At 45.5% G+C, this 18,940-nt stretch overlaps 1 protein-coding gene across 1 annotated transcript; it reads left to right on the top strand.

The window, feature by feature from the left end:
• Window positions 1-13,997: 13,997 nt before the first annotated feature.
• On the top strand, window positions 13,998-16,172 carry LOC147854088 (auxin-induced protein PCNT115-like). Its single transcript, XM_087332621.1, has 5 exons — window positions 13,998-14,415; window positions 14,498-14,698; window positions 15,061-15,233; window positions 15,331-15,433; window positions 15,525-16,172. Exons 1-5 carry the CDS (start codon window positions 14,191-14,193, stop codon window positions 15,864-15,866), a joined length of 1,044 nt encoding a protein of 347 aa, XP_087188747.1. The 5' UTR covers window positions 13,998-14,190; the 3' UTR covers window positions 15,867-16,172.
• Window positions 16,173-18,940: the final 2,768 nt, after the last annotated feature.

Genomic DNA, 18,940 nt, shown 5'->3' with positions numbered 1-18,940 from the left:
GTCATCTCCTCAAAGGGCATCGCCATGGATCCAGCTAAAGTTCAAACTGTACTAGAGTGGCAAATTCCACGGTCGGTACGAGATGTACAATGTTTTCTAGGTTTTGCTAACTTCTACCGTAAGTTTATACAGGATTATTCAAAGATTATTTTACCCCTCACACAACTTACGAAGAAGGGCCAAGCATTTCTTTGGTCCATCGAAGCAGATAAGGCTTTTCGGCATCTTAAGAAAGCCTTTACATCAGCACCGATTCTAGCTCATGTGGATACCAGCAAACCATTCATCATGGAGGCCGATGCTTCAAATTTCGCCCTCGGTAGCATCCTTTCTCAACAAGGAGATAAAGAAGAGTTGCATCTGGTGGCTTTCCATTCGCACAAATTCGATGTCGCGGAAATCAACTACGAAATACATGACAAGGAGTTATTAGCCATCGTGGATTCATTTGTGCAATGGCGGCATTTCTTAGAGGGCTCTCCACATCAGGTCATTGTCTTTAGTGATCATAAAAATCTTGCTTATTTCCAGAACACTCGCGTACTAAGTCGACGGCAAGCTCGGTGGGCGCAATTCCTCACGCATTTCGACTTCAAAATCACATATCGACCGGGGAAGCAGCAAGGAAAAGCAGATGCACTATCACGGCATTCATATCTTGCACCTCGTCCTGGTGATCCAACATTTGATAATCAAAAGCAAGTAATCTTGGGGCCAACACGATTGCACACGACGCAGATTTTTCACACCCTGATGGATTCACGGATTACTGATGACATACGTGCAAACTTGAAGACGGATAGTTTTGCTCAAGACATCCTGGCCCACATTGATACTTCTCGGGCATCCTGTTCTCAGTCTTAACAACCAGGTATTGACTACCGACAATTCGAATATCATGATGGTTTGTTATTCTTTAAAAAGCGCGTATATGTCCCCGATTGCTCCTGCCGCCTTCAAATCGTCCAACATTGTCACGACACCTATACGGCGAGACATTTCGGTAGTACTAAGACGTTGGAGCTAGTGCAGCGATCTTTTTGGTGGCCCCACATGCGTCGTTTTGTCGACGACTACGTTCAGACTTGTGATGCTTGCTGCCGAGCAAAGATGCCACGACACCATCCATATGGTTTGTTGGAACCCTTACCGATTCCAAGTAAGCCGTGGCAGTCTATTTGTCTTGATTTTATCACAGATTTGCCGGTCTCGCAGGGGTTCGATGCTATCTTAACCGTCGTCAATCGATATACGAAGATGGCACATTTTGTTCCGTGTACTAAGGCCATCACTAGCGAGGAAACCGCCACCCTAGTCATGCGTGAGGTATTTCGGCATCATGGCCTCCTAGACAGTATCATCAGTGACCGAGGACCGCAATTTGTCTCCAAATTTTGGCAGCATCTCTTCAAGATGCTCAAGGTCTCTTGCAACCTCTCCTCCGGGTACCATCCTCAAACCGATGGGCAGGCGGAACGAACAAACCAAACGCTGGAGCAATATCTCAGGTGTTTCCTGAGTTATCAACAGGACGATTGGGCCGAGATTCTCCACTTTACAGAGTTTGCGTATAATAATGTTGTTCACTCCTCGACTCGAGTCTTCCCATTCTACGCTTATACCGGTTCTCATCCTCGTTGGTCGGTGATCGACACCCCGGAGTTACCTACCAATCCTCGTGCCGGGGATCATTTGGAGAGACTACGCAAGATCCAGACAGATCTCTCGACTCATCTTCGTCATGCTCAACAAACATAGAAGACTTACGCGGATCGTCATCGACTTCCCCTCTCTTTTGCCATCGGAGATTGAGTATGGCTCTTACATCGTCACATCAAGACTACTCAACCGTGTGACAAGTTGGATTATCGACGACTCACTCCTTTTCGTATTACGGGTAAGGTTAATGATGTCACATTTCGCCTCGATCTCCCTCCACAGCTTCAGATACATCCGGTTTTCCATTGTTCTCTTCTTGAACCTTATAAAGCAAACACCATTCCCGATCATGTTACACTACCGCCGCCCCCGCTGGAGTTGGACGTCGGCCCGGAGTATGAAGTTGCTGCCATCCTCGATTCCAAACTTATTCGCAACAAACTTTATTATTTGCTCGATTGGCTTGGTTATAGTTCGAGCGAACGCACTTGGGAACCCGTCGAGCATGTTGCCAATGCTCAGGATCTGCTTGCTGATTTCCATCGAAAGTATCCGGACAAACCCGGTCCGCAATCAGCGCCGACTCGTTCCACTCGTCGTCTTTAAGGGGGAGATAGTGTCATGATATGGCAAGACTCGAACCCATAACCTTATGGCATATGGGTCGAGCTCTTAACCATCACACCATCCATTGTAATTCATTGGATATTATTTTCATTTATGTTTTATTATAAGAAAGTAATGTATATTCCAGATTTCTCTGGAACATTCTAGAAGTTTCAGGATTACTCTTGACAACACTATAAAAGAAGGCACTAGGCATTATGTTGAACCAAATTGGTTCAACACCAGTCTTAAGCCTCTTAGCCAATTTGTACTTATCTTTCATATAATATAAGAGCTGTTGTCATCATCCTTCTCTCTCTCTCATTCTCGCTATCTCTCTTTTTGCTTCTCTCTTTCTCTCTCTCTCAGGAGTCTTACGCAGTCCCGTCCTCTTAGTACTAATAGTACTGCTCTTCTCTAGTACTAATTCCATCTCTGCTTTAGTACTATTCCTAACAACAGCATGGATTGGAGGGTTTTTTAATGATCATGGAGGCGGGGCCACACAAGGAGGCCGAAAAGATTATAAAAGAAATCGACACAGAGGTGATCATGGAGGAGGCGATCTGTGCGTTAATAGGCCTTCCGGAGCGAGGCATCTATACGATCGACAATCCTACCTCCGAGCAATTCATCAAATATTTCGGTGCGTACTCTCTAACCAACAAGGGCTACAAGACACAGGGCGGCGAAGATATGCTATTCCGCGAAATTGCCCGTGTGCTCCATGAGTTCGGCCATGTGTACCCTCGACCCCCCGTCATGCCTTAGAACCGAGCAGGCTTGATCATCGCAACGTACGAAGGGGTCAAGGTAGATTGGTCGGTGCTGATCGCCGACGGGCTGTGTACGGCCATTGATATAGTAAGAGGAATGGACGGCAAGGAAGGCCGGAAAATATGGCATGCGGTGACACAATGGCTCACCCTGTTGGCGCCACCGGTTGAGCCTGTCCAAACCAAGAAGCGGGGAAGAGCAACGGATGGCACCCCGAAACCTGCTTCGAAACGACAACAACTATTGGCCTCCAAGGCCACTAAGGGGAAGACGGCCGACGCAGAGAAGGCGGCAAAGGAGCGCGCCAGCCAAAAGCGGCCGACGAATGCAAGTGAGGAGACACCGGCACGGCCCCTGAAGAGCCCACTCCACCGACCGGTGCAACCGAAAACGAACACCCTGGCGGCAAGAATGAATGCCGGGACTCAGGCGGAAGAAATGGAGGAAGAACCCACTGAGCACCTCCAGCGGCGGCCGGTGAAGAGCACCGTTGAATCAGCCCGGAAGCATTTGGACCCACAGAAGGATGGAACGCCCACAACTCACGCTGAGCATCCCACGCCAAGGGAGGTACCGGAACCGGTTCGGAGAAAACCGGTCACAGAAGTCCCTGCACAACAGGCAGCACCAGCAAGCCCCGTAACTCAAGAGTAGGGTTTAGGGCGACTAGCCAAAACACACTCAGAGCCGGAATGGCAAAACAGTCAGCTGGCAGAACCAGAAGCGCAACTCGACGCAGTAAAGCGGGACCAGCCACCGGCGAGTGAACCCATCAGCCAACTCTCCGTGCAAGCGCAACAACAGTGCACCGGCAGCCAATGGCTCCGATGGATAGGAGAACAAATTGCCGGAGTAGTCGGATGCATAGAGGCAGAGGAAAGAGCGCAAACGGAACGGTTGCTTGTCACAACCGATGAACTGGAGACGGCCCAGTCAAGGATCTGGTGCCTCGAACAAGACTTGGATCGGATCACAGGAGATATGGCCAAAATGGCCTTAACCGCAACGTAGATCCAAGCACCGGTGACTCCGGTTAATGTACAGAGGAATAAGACCCCGGAGACACAAACTGTCCCAAAGAAAGATGCGGCGCAAGCCCAAGAGCTTGCGGAATTACGAGATGAGCTCGCCGCACAAGAAGCATTACGGTGCCACGAACGCGACTTGAAGAAGGCGGCCGAAGAACAATTAAAAAAGACTGCTGAGAACCTTCGCCGAGCAGAGGAAAACCTGCGTAAAGGACGTCATGCTTACGACCGACTGAAGGAGGAAAAAGAGAAATTGTTGCAGGAAAAAGACAAGCTACGACGGATGGCGGAAACGGAAATCGAGAGGCTGAAGGAAGAGCTCCGTCAACAGAAGGACTGGGAGGACCACGCGCGCCTGCAGATCAATCAGAGGCTGAAGCAGAAGACCGATGATTTCGATCATCTTCATCGGGACTACAAGCAGCTGGAGACGGAGTATAAGCAGCAGCAGGAACGGATGGCCGAGCTCCGGCAAGAAGTTGATAGGGCCACAACGGCACTCGCCGAAAAACGAGCGGAAAGTTCCAGGCTATTGGAGGAAGCGGCGAATGACCGGATGGAGCTCCACAAACAGAACCATGAAGACAAGGAAAGAGCGACAATGGTATTACAAAGGTTGCAAACAAGCTATCAAAATCAATTGTCGCATTATAGGGAGTAGGAGGCGGACACGGTTCGGATCATCAAGAAATTGAAGGAAGAGCGACAAGCCACAGAAAATAAATAACAGATGGGAGCCGAACGGATCCAATGCATCCTCCGGTCATGGCTCACTAAGACCAAAAGCTTGATTGACGACAGCTCTGTGCGTTGGTGGACGAAATGGGCGCAAAATACGGCGGAACTCCAATTGCTTAGGGCAGACGTGGAAAACCGGCGAAAGGAGGGCGACGACTGTTATACGATGACCTCGGAGGACTTCACCACCATAAGGGATGAGTTGGCCGAAGATTTCACAGCCTTGGCGGATGAACAACTGGTACAGGTCCGGCAGCTCGTAGTTCAACTGGACGACGATCGGCTGGAGGCTCAAATCCAGTTTGGGAGCTATGAGCGGTCCCGGCTGCGGGAAGAAAAAGCGAGAAAGGCGGCAACGGTCAACCTTAGTGATGAGGAACCGTCACCGATGCAAGGACTAGACAGGGACCAGGCCAGGGTCAGTCAGCCACATACAACTCCGACGGAGGAACCAACAAAGGAAATGCCGATGCTAGCGCAACAAACGGAGCCGCAACCCCAAACGAAGAAGGTACAAACGGAGTAGCACCCACAACCACAAACGGAATAGTAGCAACAGCCCCAACGGAACAACAGCTATAGCAGCAGCAGCCACAACAGCAACAGATTCCCGACGAGCCATTGGAAATTTTGGAGCAAAGCATTCTGGACATTTTGGACGAAGCATAAAAGGGCCGGATAATGGGTTCGACGTACAAGGTACTGTCCCACGGGCATGCCATGTGTTACCGGCTAACAAGAAGGCTTAAGGAGGTCCAAATCAAAGTGTGAAAAGGAATAGTTTATTCGGGAACTGTTGTAATTAGTAATCTTAATAGAGATATTAATATATGAGAAGATGTGGACGGACGGACCGGAATCGATATGCCGATCCGGATCCGGACCGATCCCGTAAAAGTGCCAGTTGGCACCGTTTTGTATTTCGCACCGGAGACCTATATAAAGGCCCGGTTATAATGTAATCAGAAACGGATAATTAATAGAGCTTATTGTCTTAATCTCTCAGTGTTGATTACCGTTCTGTAGTCATTGTTATATCTTACGCGTGTTAATTATGGATTGCTAAGTAACCAATTAAGGTCTAATTAAGCGTTGTGTCGTAAGTCATTCTGTCGTACCACCCTTTAGAGAAGTGTCTTAAGTGGACACCCTATGTTAGGTTATTGTCCAACCCCTAGGATTAACACACAGCACAAGTGGATCTACCTTATTGAGAAGAAGAGTGAAGTCTTCGACTATTTCCGGGACCTCAAGAGTTTCGTCGAAATGGAAACATGAAGAAAGATCAAGTGCCTGCAGTCGGATGGCGGAAAAGAGTACTTTTTAGGTGAATTCAACGGGTATCTGCATTAGATGGGACTTCAACGCGAATTCAGTTGCAGATATACGCCAGAGCAAAACGGCATGGCTGAAAGGAAAAATCAGTCGATTGTAGAAGCGGCGCGGGCAATGCTTGAAGAAAAGAGCTTGTCCAAGTTCTATTGGGCCGAGGTAGTACGAACCGCGGTGTACATCCAGAATCGGATCGGAGACAAAGTGTCGGTGCATGAGCTATATTTCGGAAGGAAGCCGAATCTACGACACTTGAGAGTTTTCGGTAGTATTGCGTATCTGCATGTGAGGAAGGAGAAATAGAGGAAGCTGGAAGCGAAGGCCGAGAAGTGTATCCTAGTCGGCTATTCGGACGAGCAGAAGGGTTATAAGTGTTATAACCCCTGAACCAAACAAGCTCACGTGAGTCGTGATGTTGTGTTTGACGAGTCCACGTCCTGGTATTTGCTTCCGACTCTAGACCTCACCTCCAATCCGAGCTCTGACGATGAGGCCAACGAGGCTGAAGTGCCTTCGGATGAGGGTGAAATCAGGACCCTCAAAGAGAGCCCGATCTCGTTTCCGTTAAGTGGACTGAATGGAAGACTAAGTCGGTTCGAAGAAGAACAGGCGAGTAGTGGAGACTCGTCCGTGCATTCTCCGCGCAAAAAGCCGAGGAGACAACTTACGCGCAAGGAAAAAGGGAAGAAGAAGATGCTGGAGTACGGCACGAATAAGGGTGAGTCGGATCGACGCGAATCTGACTCCGAGCAAAGTGATGACGGGCCTTTGAGAGCGAAGTCCGCGTGAGTCAAGAAAGGCTCAACATCGGCTAATGAGCAATTACGCCGATCTACCTACTAGAAGAACCCTGTTGTGTGGTTCGGATACAACGAGTACATGGCACATCACTATGCGTACATGACCCATGTAGCGGAAATGCATGGGCTAGAGAGCTACGCAAAAGCGGCGAAGGATGCAAATTGGCGTGCCACAATGGAGGAAGAGATGCGCGCATTGGCGGAGAATGAAACCTGGGACCTAGTTGACGCACCGAAAGGTGTGAAGCCGATCGGATGTAGGTGGGTGTACAAGGTCAAGTACAACACTGACAGCTCGGTCAACCGATACAAGGCCCGATTAGTAGCAAAAGGCTATGTGCAGAAACACGACATCAACTACGATGAGACATTTGCGCCGGTCGCGAAGATGACGATCATCCATGTTTTGATCGTGGTAGCTACAGCAAAGGGGTGGCACTTACATCAGATGGATGTAAAGAATGCGTTCCTGCAAGGTGAACTTGAGGAACAGGTGTACTTGGTACAACCCCCCGGATTTCACTCCAGAACGAACACTTCGGTGGTGTGCCAATTGAAGAAGTCCCTTTACGGACTAAAGCAAGCCCCACGTGCCTGGAACGCGAAGATCACACAACGATTGCATCGGATGGGCTTTGCGACGTCCAAATCGGACTCGTCACTATTCATCCGGAAAGGTTGACACGGGCCGGTTTAGGATCTGCAGGAGGAGGTGTCCGATCCAACAACGATCTACTGTGACAACCTCAACAACATCTAGGTAGCAAAGAACCCTGTCTTTAATGCCCAGACTAAGCACATTGAGGTGCACTACCATTTCGTTTGTGAGCGTCTCAATCCTTTGTTCCTTTTATGTTCATCTTCTTGAGTCATTGAGGTTCAACTCATCTTTTTGCCACTTCTTGAAGATCTTAACTCGTTCTCCTACTATCGAAACCACTAGTCTTTTGATGTTGAGTTTAGAGAGGTCGTAAGTGGTGTTGTCATTTGCATTTGTCATAATGTATGGTCCAAACCACTTTCTTGCAATCTTCATCATTGAGCTATGTTGATTGTCAAGTTGTAGTTGTCACCATCATATCGTCACCGTCTTCGATTTTCTTTGGGCATTGTTGGTGCATCTTGTTAAATTTGCTTTTTTTGTTGCACCATTGTTACTTTTCACCTTCCTAGTGCCAACTCCAAGTCTTCTAGCCTTCTCTTGAGTTGGCATTTGGGCCCCATGAATGAAGTTATTCCCGAGCTTGTCCCAATTATGGGATGCTACTAGTTGTATTGGAGGTGGTGTGCAAGTTTGGTCCATGTTGAGGTTGAGGCTAGTCTCATCGTATCGTTGCCTCTAATAATGTGAGTCTTTGTTGCGAGCAATGAAGTCGACGTCAGAGTCACAACAACAAAGGAGCTTAGATGGGCCTGTTGAGCAAACAAGCTAACCAAGGAGGTCGAGGAGCGCAGAACCAGACGGGTCGTAAAAGGAGGAATCGGACCAAACAAGGAACGCGAGCGAGGCGGGAGGACGCCAAAAGGAGCTGGACGAAAGAACTGGCTGCCACAGATACGAACACCACAATCCGACCTGAAGTTAAGCTTGAGGGGGAGTGTTGAGCGAACAAGCTCAACCGGATCCGAATTGGCTGTATAAGCTTGAGTCGGATCATATGTGGATCGGTGTCTGGATGATATCCAAAACCAGGAGATGGATCGGAGAGTCGGACTGAAGTGTGAACCGGAAGGCTAGTAGAGGCCTACACTTCTAGACTACTAGGTAGTCATTGTCCTAGTAGTTAGTGTAAGTCAACCGCTCGTATCATCATTGAAGTACGTAGTACTTCTGTCAATCCTTTTAAGGACTTGTATAAATAGTGTTGTCGAAGCACGTTGTAAATAGCACAAAGTATTATTATTTTGAATAGAGTTTATGTTCTACTCTCTCTGTCTCTCCCGAGGTCTGTGTGTGTGTGTGTGTTTCAAGGTCTCCATCTTTCTTCGTTCTTTCTGCTGTTGTCCGGTTTGTCATAAGCTTCCACGTACTTACTTTTACAATCTCTTTTAGGAAAAAGAACTTTTGTGGTAATCTTTTGTTTTACATTTTCCTTTATATATACTACTTTTATCTTACAAAACTTGTTTACCAAAATAAAGTGCTTTGGATGAACCCAAACTCGTGGAGAAGTTTTTAGGATAAACCACTTCAACATACTTCTTTTTCTTGGTTTTTTTCCTCGTTATCTTCTACACAAACCATCTTCTTGGCCAACCTCCTCAACATTGTACCTTCTTCACCCATGAGAATGACACAGTAGAAAAACAACGTAAAGCAACATAATAGATTATCAATAGTAGTTAGGACCCGCGCACGAAGCGCAAGGAATACAGCCGGTCAGAGCCTGGAACGAGGCGGAAGAAGATTGGAGCGGGGTCTGGTCAATCGGGCCTGAACCGAAGAAGAGCCGGCAAGGCCGGATTGGTGCGGACAAACATGTAGCGGTCGGTTACGGTTACGGAAGGGAGTCGACCAAACCGGAACTCGATCGGCCGAGACCGATCCGGGCGAAGGCTAAGTCGGCATGATTGGAGGCCGAGGCGTACGAGCCACAACACGCGGTGGGAGCCGGTGAGCGCGAGAAGGAGGCTAACCGGGCACGGTGATTACGGCTTGGCGGAAGACGGAGAGCAAGGGAAACCCTCCACACCTATTCTTGAGACTTTGGCGGTTGCGGATCAACATTAGACCGAAGAGACGGCGGGTGGCGGTGAGGACTTAGAGGCCGATGTGGAGTTGGAGACCAGTGTAGATATCCGGTATGAAATAATGGACGAGCGGGGCCAAGACGGCAAGCCCGAGTCGGAATGGGCTACGGCAACGAAGGACGAAGAGACCAACGCGGAGGTCGGGTCTACGGTGGATGAGGCGCGTAATACGAAGTATGCACTACGGCGTAAAACGGAGCATGCACTACGGCCGGCGAAGGGCCAAGAAGCAAGCGTGCATTCGAAGGAGCCGCAACGAGTGATCGACGATGACGGTCGGAGGAAGCCTTCGAGAGGCAAGTGCAGGACGACGGACAGTGCGACAAGATGCCAAGATCGACGAATCGAGACGAGCGTGATCGACATGAACGAAGGATTGTGTCTGGGAAAACGGAGGGGATGCATGGAGAACGGAGGGTCACGTACCGTGAAGAGCAAACGGGGCATCCCAAAGGATGTGTGCGGCCGAGCGGGCCAGGCGGACCAAGAGGGTGTACCTCAAGGCGAAGCGGCAACATCGAAGGTTTCAGAGGACACCGAAGACGAGAGCACCGACACGGATGTCGGGGAAGCAATGTACCTTTTCGAAAGGGTACGCAGAGTGGAGCGGAGTGCGAGACGTGCGATGTGGCCGCGTAAAGGCCGAACGACAAGCACGAGGATGATCGGCGAGCATGGAAGGCTATGTCTTGAGAACCGGAGGAGGTGCGTGGAGAGCAACAGGCTACGAGCCGGGAAGAGGAAGTGCGGCGTCCCGGAAGGCATGCGAGGCCAAATGGGCCAAGAGGACGAGAGTCGAGGCGAGGCAGTAACGAGAGCCTCGAGGGACACCAACACGGAGGTCGGGATGACGGTACGCTCTACGGCGAGAGAGCACGACGGGCAAAGGAGAGGCAAGGAACGCGGAATGGGGTCACCTAAGGGCCAAAGAATGGGCGCATATTCGGGGTACAACATCGGCGCACGAGAAGAGCCTATGGAAGGCAAGCGTGGAGCAGGAAGAGTCGACACGTTGAGGTGTTCGGCATGCGGAGACGATAAAACCAGAGGAGGAACATACGCGGCACGAAAAGGGCGGAATCCGGAGTGCGATCAGAGAGTTCGGGAGCGCACCCGGAGGACATACGAGCCTTTGCGAGGAATGCACGCGGCAAGAGACGGAGCAGTGAGGTGCCGGTATCAACGGATAATCGGCGAACATGGAAGGCTATGTCTTGAGAACCGGAGGAGGTGCGTGGAGAGCAACGGGCTACGTGCCGGGAAGAGGAAGCGTGGCGTCCCGGAAGGCATGCCAGGCCAAGCGTGCCAAGAGGACGAGAGTCGGGATGAAGCGGTGACGGGAGTCGCGAAGGACACTGACATGGTGGTCGGGATGATGGTACGCTATACGGTGAGAGAGCACGACGAGCGAGGGAGAAGCCAAGAGTGCGTAACAGGGTCACGTAAGGACCAAAGCACGAGCGCACATTTGATGGACGACAACGACGCACGGAAAGTGCCTACGGAAGCCGAGCGCAGAACGAAGGGAGTCGGTACGAGGTGTTCAGGGCAAGGAGAAGGTCGAGCTGGAGGTGGAACACACGTGATACGCGAGGAGCGGCACCCGGCGAGCAATCGAAGTAATCGGGGGTCTAACCGGAGGACATGCGTGGTGAGCGAAGGAAGGGAGACCGGATCGGCAACGGTGTTCGGGATGGCCGGTCGAAGAAGAAGGTGCGTGCGCCGGACATGGTGGATCGGATGGAGCCGGCGGGTCGGGGCCGGTAAGGAGCCGGCAAGACGGATCGACGCCGGCAAGGGACTGGCAAGGGACCGGCAAGACGGTTGGGTGCCGGTAAGGCGAAAGACTCGATTGATCACCGTCGCCGAAATCTCTCACCCTTTTCCTTTCTTGGCACATACCAGTGGATGTGCAGTTTGGTGGGGGTGGATGTGGTGAAGATTTCCAGCTATAGTGTGAAACCGGGGTGGAATGGGCAAATCGATGGTGTGCAATATGTGCACATGTATACTAGGAAATGGTATGTAGAAAGAAGAGGGGAATTTTATCCCACATTGTAAGGTCCCCCCTTCCTTGGGCTATAAAAGGAAGGGAGGGGTCACTTATGAGGGGTTGCCTATTTTGAGGGAGAGAGGCATACCACTTAGGTCGAGGGTTTCCTATTCGGTTTTAGGGTTTCGGTTAGGGTTTTCCTTTAGGGTTTTTCTCATAGTCGTTTGGTGCAGCCATGGCGGCCACCATTGTAAAGGTTCATGTTTCCTTAACCTAACTTGTTGAGCATCTTGCCCGTCTATTCTATTTTATTGTCTTATTCTTTCTCACCTCGTCTTGAGCTAAACTTCCATTTTTGGTCTTATTCTTCCTCCTCCACTCCCTAGTCCAAGACCCCCGTGGCCCCGCCCCTTCTACACGCACGCACGTAACAACGCGACACCGGACTGGACAAGGAGCGCGAGTAAGGCGAGAGGACGCCAGAAGGAGCCGGAGGAAAGGACCGGCTACCACAAACACTAATACCACGATCCGACCTCAACTTGAGCTTGAGGGGGAGTGTTGGGTGGACAAGCGCAACCGGATCCGGATCGACTGTACAAGCTTCAGCCTGATTGTATCCGGATCAGAGAGCCGGATCAAGTGTGAAACGAAAGGCTATTAGGGGCCTATGCTTTTAGACAACTAGGTAGTCATTATCTTCATAGTTAGTGCCAGCCGCTCGTATGAGCATTGAAGTACATAAGTACTTCTGTTAGTCCTTTTAAGGACTCATATAAATAGTGTTGTGGAAGCACGATGTATGTACAGAGTGTTATTTTTTGAATATAGAGTTTATGTTCTGCTCTCTTTGTCTCTTCCTGTGTGCACTATGTGTTCACGAGGTTCCATTAAACCTGTATTTGAGTTCTGTTGCTATTTGGCTGAGTCGGTTTGTCATAAGCTTCCACACGTTAACATTTACATATAGAAATCTATATGGATACGGATGAGGGTGAGGGAAAATGAAGGAAAAATAAATGCAATGCCAAAGTTCGAGTATAAGTAAAACTTATGTGATGGCTAATACACATTGATAATTTGCGTGGCGTGATTATGATATGCTATACATTAGAATTTATGCTTCTCTTGTTAATAAATTGTTTTGGGTTTGATCTATACTCTTAGGGTATAAAATAATACTACATCCATCTCTGACCCTTTCAATGGAAGATAATTTAAGTCTCTTCCATTAATAATTTCTTTTTTCTTAAATTTAACAAATGATGTTTCATTTGTGGAAACTTTCAAACTCGATTGTACAATGTTGTAGGTTGATTCTAACATTGTTGAAATGATTAAATATCATATTGATACAACTATCATGATAAAGCCACCACAAATGTCACAAACATAAACATTTAATGGGGTGTTGTGGCAAAGTTGGAGGTCTTGTCATGACTCATGGGCTCTCAAATGACACAAAGGTCAAAAGTTCAAATTATTTTTTGTAAAGATGATATGAATACCTCCTAATCAGAAAGCAAATAGTTGAGAATCTAGAATGATCAAAATCAATATGCATAAAAGATATGAAGAATGAAGAGATATTATTTCAATTTGTTAGAATACATTGTTGTCTAGACTCCAAACTAAAGGCGCAGGTTCAAATCTCACTTAAGACCATAAATATCATATGCAGGCACATCGAACCAAGTCCCCTCCATAGATATGAATACAAATACAAACTCAACTAATGGACAAGAAAGCTCCAAAGTCTTATAAAATGTCTAGGCTAGTGTTTTTAGGTTCTGTTTTTTCGATTAGTGGATGGTTTGAGTTTTTGATTTCTTGGGAATCTTGGGGCTCAAGGATGGAGGAAATTTAGAGTTGGAAAGTTTACTTTGGACTTGTGAGGTTTTAAAATTTTTGAAGGTATGAGTTGTTAGAGCAGATTAATCCGATGAGATGTGATTGAAATATGAACACATGTCTCCACCTAACTCACCCTTGAACACTATAAGCATAACTATGGGTCCCTACAACCACTCTTCATCTTTCTTGCGCAATAGGGACAATTTTCCTTTCGACATTATCAAATAGGAAACCAGTAATTGTGTTCAATTTGGGATGTGGACCGACCAACTTTGAATCACTGTTAATGGCATGAACGCACGATGAGGGTCATGTTCATGATTTTGAAATACAAATTGTGACAAAAAATTTACAAAGTTAGGATATCTGCGAGCTCTATGTTTCTAATGAAGAGACTCCAATCTAAAGTGAGGTAGAGTCAAGGACAAATTTTGGTTTATGAAAACAGTTTTTGACGGTTCTCTTTATCCTCTTAGAGAAACAAATTGGTGTTTGCTTGTGTTCCAAAGTATTTGCGTTTATCATTGTTTGACTGGCTAGTTGCATTTATGTACTTGAGAGGCGGCGATGTAATATATAGTTGTGAGTTGGGATCGATTGTTCCAAACAAATACGAGGATTGGTAGAGTGATCGGTTACTGTAGCAGCAACTATGGCGTTGTCAGATGTGGAGGTGGGCAGAGTGAAGCTTGGTTCCCAAGGTCTGGAGGTCTCGGAACAGGGGCTGGGCTGCATGGGCATGTCCGCCTTCTATGGACCCCCAAAGCCTGAGCATGAGATGATTGAACTTATCCACCATGCCATTGACTCTGGCATCACACTCCTGGACACATCTGATTTGTATGGACCTTTCCATAATGAGATCCTTCTGGGCAAGGTGGGTGGCTTGCTCTTATATCTTTCTCTTCATTACCATATCTAGTTTCTGGCTGTTTTTTAGGTTAACCGTATTGTAATAGGCTTTGAAAGGAAAAAGGCATGAGGTTCAACTTGCAACAAAATTTGGGGTCTTCATTGAGGATAATGGAAATATCCTGGTGCGAGGAGATCCCGCATATGTGCGTTCGGCTTGTGAGGCGAGCCTACAAAGGCTCGATGTGGATTTCATCGACCTTTACTATCAGCATCGCATTGACACAACCGTGCCAATTGAAGTCACCGTAAGAATGAAATCTGTTTACTCGATGATAGAATTCTTCCATTTGCATCGATCCTTTTCATAGTCTCAATAGGTGTAAACTGATCTTTGTTGCCATACACATACACACACAACATATACCTATATCTATAGATCTAGATATAATACAACATATACCTGTAAGTATGGATATAGATATTAGTACAGGTGTAATTCTAGATTTACAACTACAACTACATGTACATATACATATACATATGCATGTGGATGTGCATATACATATACATCTACATATTCATGTGCATATGCATATGCATAGTTCTTTATTAATATCAGGGTATATGTTGCTCACTATTGTATGCAAATGTTATATATATGAACCAGGTTGGGGAAATGAAGAGGCTGGTAGAGGAAGGCAAGGTTAAGTATATTGGGCTTTCTGAGGCTTCTGCATCGACCATTCGAAGAGCTCATGCAGTGCATCCCATCACTGCTGTTCAACTTGAGTGGTCCTTGTGGTCTCGTGATGCAGAAAAAGACATAATACCCACTTGTCGGTATGTCCTCCCTGACTCTATTCTTTCCATCATGAATGCATGAATTTCTTATATGTATGTCACTGACAAAAAGTTTTCTGTTTATGTCAATTACTAGAGAATTGGGTATTGGCATTGTAGCTTACAGCCCCTTAGGTCGAGGTTTCTTTTCCCTTGGAGCGAAACTTCTAGAGGGTCTTCATGACACAGATTTCCGAAAGGTAGCCTCTTTGCAATGCAATATAATAGCTAAAACCCAAAATGTATCCTACATAGGGATTTCTAATGCATTAGATTTTTGTTGAAGTGAAGGTTGGGCAGCCGAGGTTAGCGGGACAAAATTTAGACAAGAATGAAAAGCTATTCCTGGCATTACGTGAGATTGCATTGAGAAAGGGTTGCACCACTGGTCAACTCGCTCTTGCATGGGTTCAACATCAAGGAGATGATGTTGTAGCAATCCCTGGCACTACCAAGCTCAAAAACTTTGATGAGAATGTGGGATCACTGCAAGTCAAGCTCAGTAAAGAAGATATCATCGAGATCGAGGCGCTCTTTGATGCTGATGCCATAGCTGGAGACAGAAATAGTCAAATCAATTTCACTTTCATGAATTCTGACACACCTCCTCTTTCTTCTTGGCAAGCCCCATAGCTTGGGACAATGTTTCTTGCACATGGTTCATTTGTACATCTTCCACAAATCATCATGAGCCAATTGCATTGGAGCCCGGTTTATCTCAATAATGGTGAAATTTCCTCTTTGATTAGTACATCACAAAGTTAAATGGAGGGCACAATAATACAACACCACTGTGTTGGGTACATTGTAGACTAACCATAAGTTTTGATTAGCTCATCACAAAGTTAACGGAGGGCACAATAATACAACACAACTGTGTTGGGTACTCTGTAGAGTAACTATAAGTTTTTAAATGTTTCTGTATTATGGAGAGATATTCAGTAATTTCTTAAAACTGTGTGTGGTTATTAGTTAAGTACTTTGCTCTATTTTCCTTCAGTTTAGTTTTCATGAAAAAAGAAATCATGAAGTTTGAGTATAAGTAGAACTTATGTGATGACTAATGTACATTGATCATTGGCGTGGTGTGGTCATCATAAATTATTACAATGAATACAAGGTCTCAATAGTGAGGGAGTTTATGTTTAGGGCATGGATAATAAATAATGAAAATAATAATGGATTTATTTCTCGGCAATTTAATAAGATTGTTAGGCTTGAAAGTGTTGATTTCTTGTTATCGAAGCATACTGCATTTTGAAGAATCATCCAAGTGGTTGACGAAGAAAGTTATGTGGTGAATGATTGTGTTATGTTCATCCCAACCATCTTATATTTTGCCAAACATAATTCAATTGTTGTCACTCACCATTTGCATTATTAAGGGGGCAATCATATGTCAATCTAAACTTCAAACTTAGATGTTTTGAAGGATACTCCTTCAAATGTGTAAACATATGATACATCACATACCCATAAAAAGTTTATGCGTATTTTGTATGTAGATGTGTCTATATATATATATATATAGGGAAAAGTGCTAGGATACCCTTGGAAGTTCGTCTATTTACCAGAATGCCCCTGGAAGTTCCAAATTTACCAAATTACCCCTATGTCCAAAAAATGGACCCGAACTAGCCTTATTTACCAAAGTTTTGAGTGTATTATTATTTTATAAAGTGTAATTTTTTGGACATAGGGGTAGTTTGGTAAATTTGGAACTTCCAGGGGCATTCTAATAGACGAACTTCCAGGGGTATCCTGGTACTTTTCCCATATATATATTATATATATACACATAAAAAAAAACATATATATAAGACATACATAACATGCATATTTCTTTGGTTCATCAACTAATTGTCCATGTATGTAAATCACCTGATCATATTTCGAAAAGCCAAATTGCTCAAGCTTTGGTCTTCTGTGAATTTGAACTATTGATGATATTAATGATGAAATCATAACATGCTATTGAACTTATTGTCAAATCTATTAATTTTAGGTAATAATAATTCATATAAGCTATTTTACAAGCAATGGCACATTCTATATTAACTTGCAATAATTTCTAAAATAGCCTTTGCATTTGTGGAAGTTATCAAACTCCACTAAACAATATTGTAAATAACTTCAAAAGTTGTTGAAATGATTAAATCTCTTATTAATACAACTGACATAATAAGGACTTGGGTAAATTGAGTCAGAAACCCGTAAATGTCACAAAGATAAACATTTAATTGGGTGTGTGGGAAAGCTGGAGTTCTTGTCATGGGCTGAAAGGGACTAAAGAGTCAATAGTTCAAACTATTCTATGTACGTAATGAATGATATAGATGCCCCCTAACTAGAAAGCAAATAGTTGAGAATCTACAATGATAATAAAAATGAATATGCACACCTAAGCCTACATCGAAGGGAGGGAGACGTGAAAGAAGCTTCCTTGTATAGTCTCCTTGTAATAATCCTTCCTAACTAATGGGAAAGTAGCTTTATTTTGGAAAAAAAAAGAATATGCATAAGGAGATATGAAGAATGGAATGATATTATTTCAATTTGTTAGAGTAAATGGTTGTTCGAACTAAAGATGGAGGTCCAAATCTCACTCAAGATCAAAAATAGCATATGGCAGCCATGACGTTAAAACAAATTACACACATTGAACTAGGTCCTGTGCATAGATATGAATGCAGACACAAAGTTAAGTGATGGACGAGAAAGCTCCAAACTCTTATAAAAGATCTAGGCTAGGTTTTTTAGGTTCATTTTTTCCCATTGGTGAGCACTTAGTGGTTTGAGTTTTTGCTTTTTTGGGAATCATGGAGCTCAAGGATAGAGGAAATGAAGAGTTGGGCTTGCAATCGTCTAGTTTGAAGTCATGAGATTTTTGAATTTATGAGGGTGTGAGCAGTTAGAGGAGATTAATCCGACGAGACGTGATCAAAATATGAACCTGTCGAGTTTGATGCCTTTTTCTAGCTCACCCTCAACCACCATCATAACTACGGGTCCCTACCACCACTCGTCATCTTTCTTAGCAATTGGGGTGGATGTTTCTTTCTACATTGTCAAAGTAGGAAATCCTTCGTTGCGTTCAATTTGGCATGTGGATCAACCTTGTAATTTATTTGACATTGCACCACTTCGAATGGCACGAGCGCTTAACAAAGGTCACATCTATGATTCTGAAATATAAATTGTGACAAGAATTTACATGTTAGGATGTTAGCAAGTTCCATGTTTCCGTGGTGAGACTTGAATTTAAAGTGATGGTGGAGCCAAGCCACTCTAGTCGTCCTCAAAAAAAGCATGTGGTGGGAAGCTAATATTCTAGATAGATTACGAAAGGGAGGTCTTGAGAGTGAGATTTCCCTTGTAAAAAAAAGCCACCATGGATGGCCATCATTTCATGCTACAAACCACCCGAATGAAGGGTTACTCAAGAGCAAATAAACATGGATCCTTCTCACCAAACTCTATAGGAACCAAGCCTATAGGCTCGACATTGAGCCGTAAGTCTCACACGGATTCAGGTTTCCCTACCTTTTTCTCCTACATACACATAATTTCTCGTCAATATTGGGCAATCAAGTAGCATGACACATCTCATTAGTATAAATTGCCTAATTACATATGATTCACTTGGCCAATATCTATTTCCAGTTCCACACAAATTCCTTGAAGTTTAAGAACAAAATGAGCTTCTT

Source organism: Azolla caroliniana, unplaced genomic scaffold, assembly GCF_043228905.1.
Source record: "Azolla caroliniana isolate FFs.n. ecotype wild unplaced genomic scaffold, voAzoCaro1.0.p SCAF_16, whole genome shotgun sequence".
Taxonomy (NCBI): Eukaryota; Viridiplantae; Streptophyta; class Polypodiopsida; order Salviniales; family Salviniaceae; genus Azolla; species Azolla caroliniana.
Note: the sequence above shows the minus strand (reverse complement) of the source record. Positions and strands in the feature narration are given on the sequence as shown.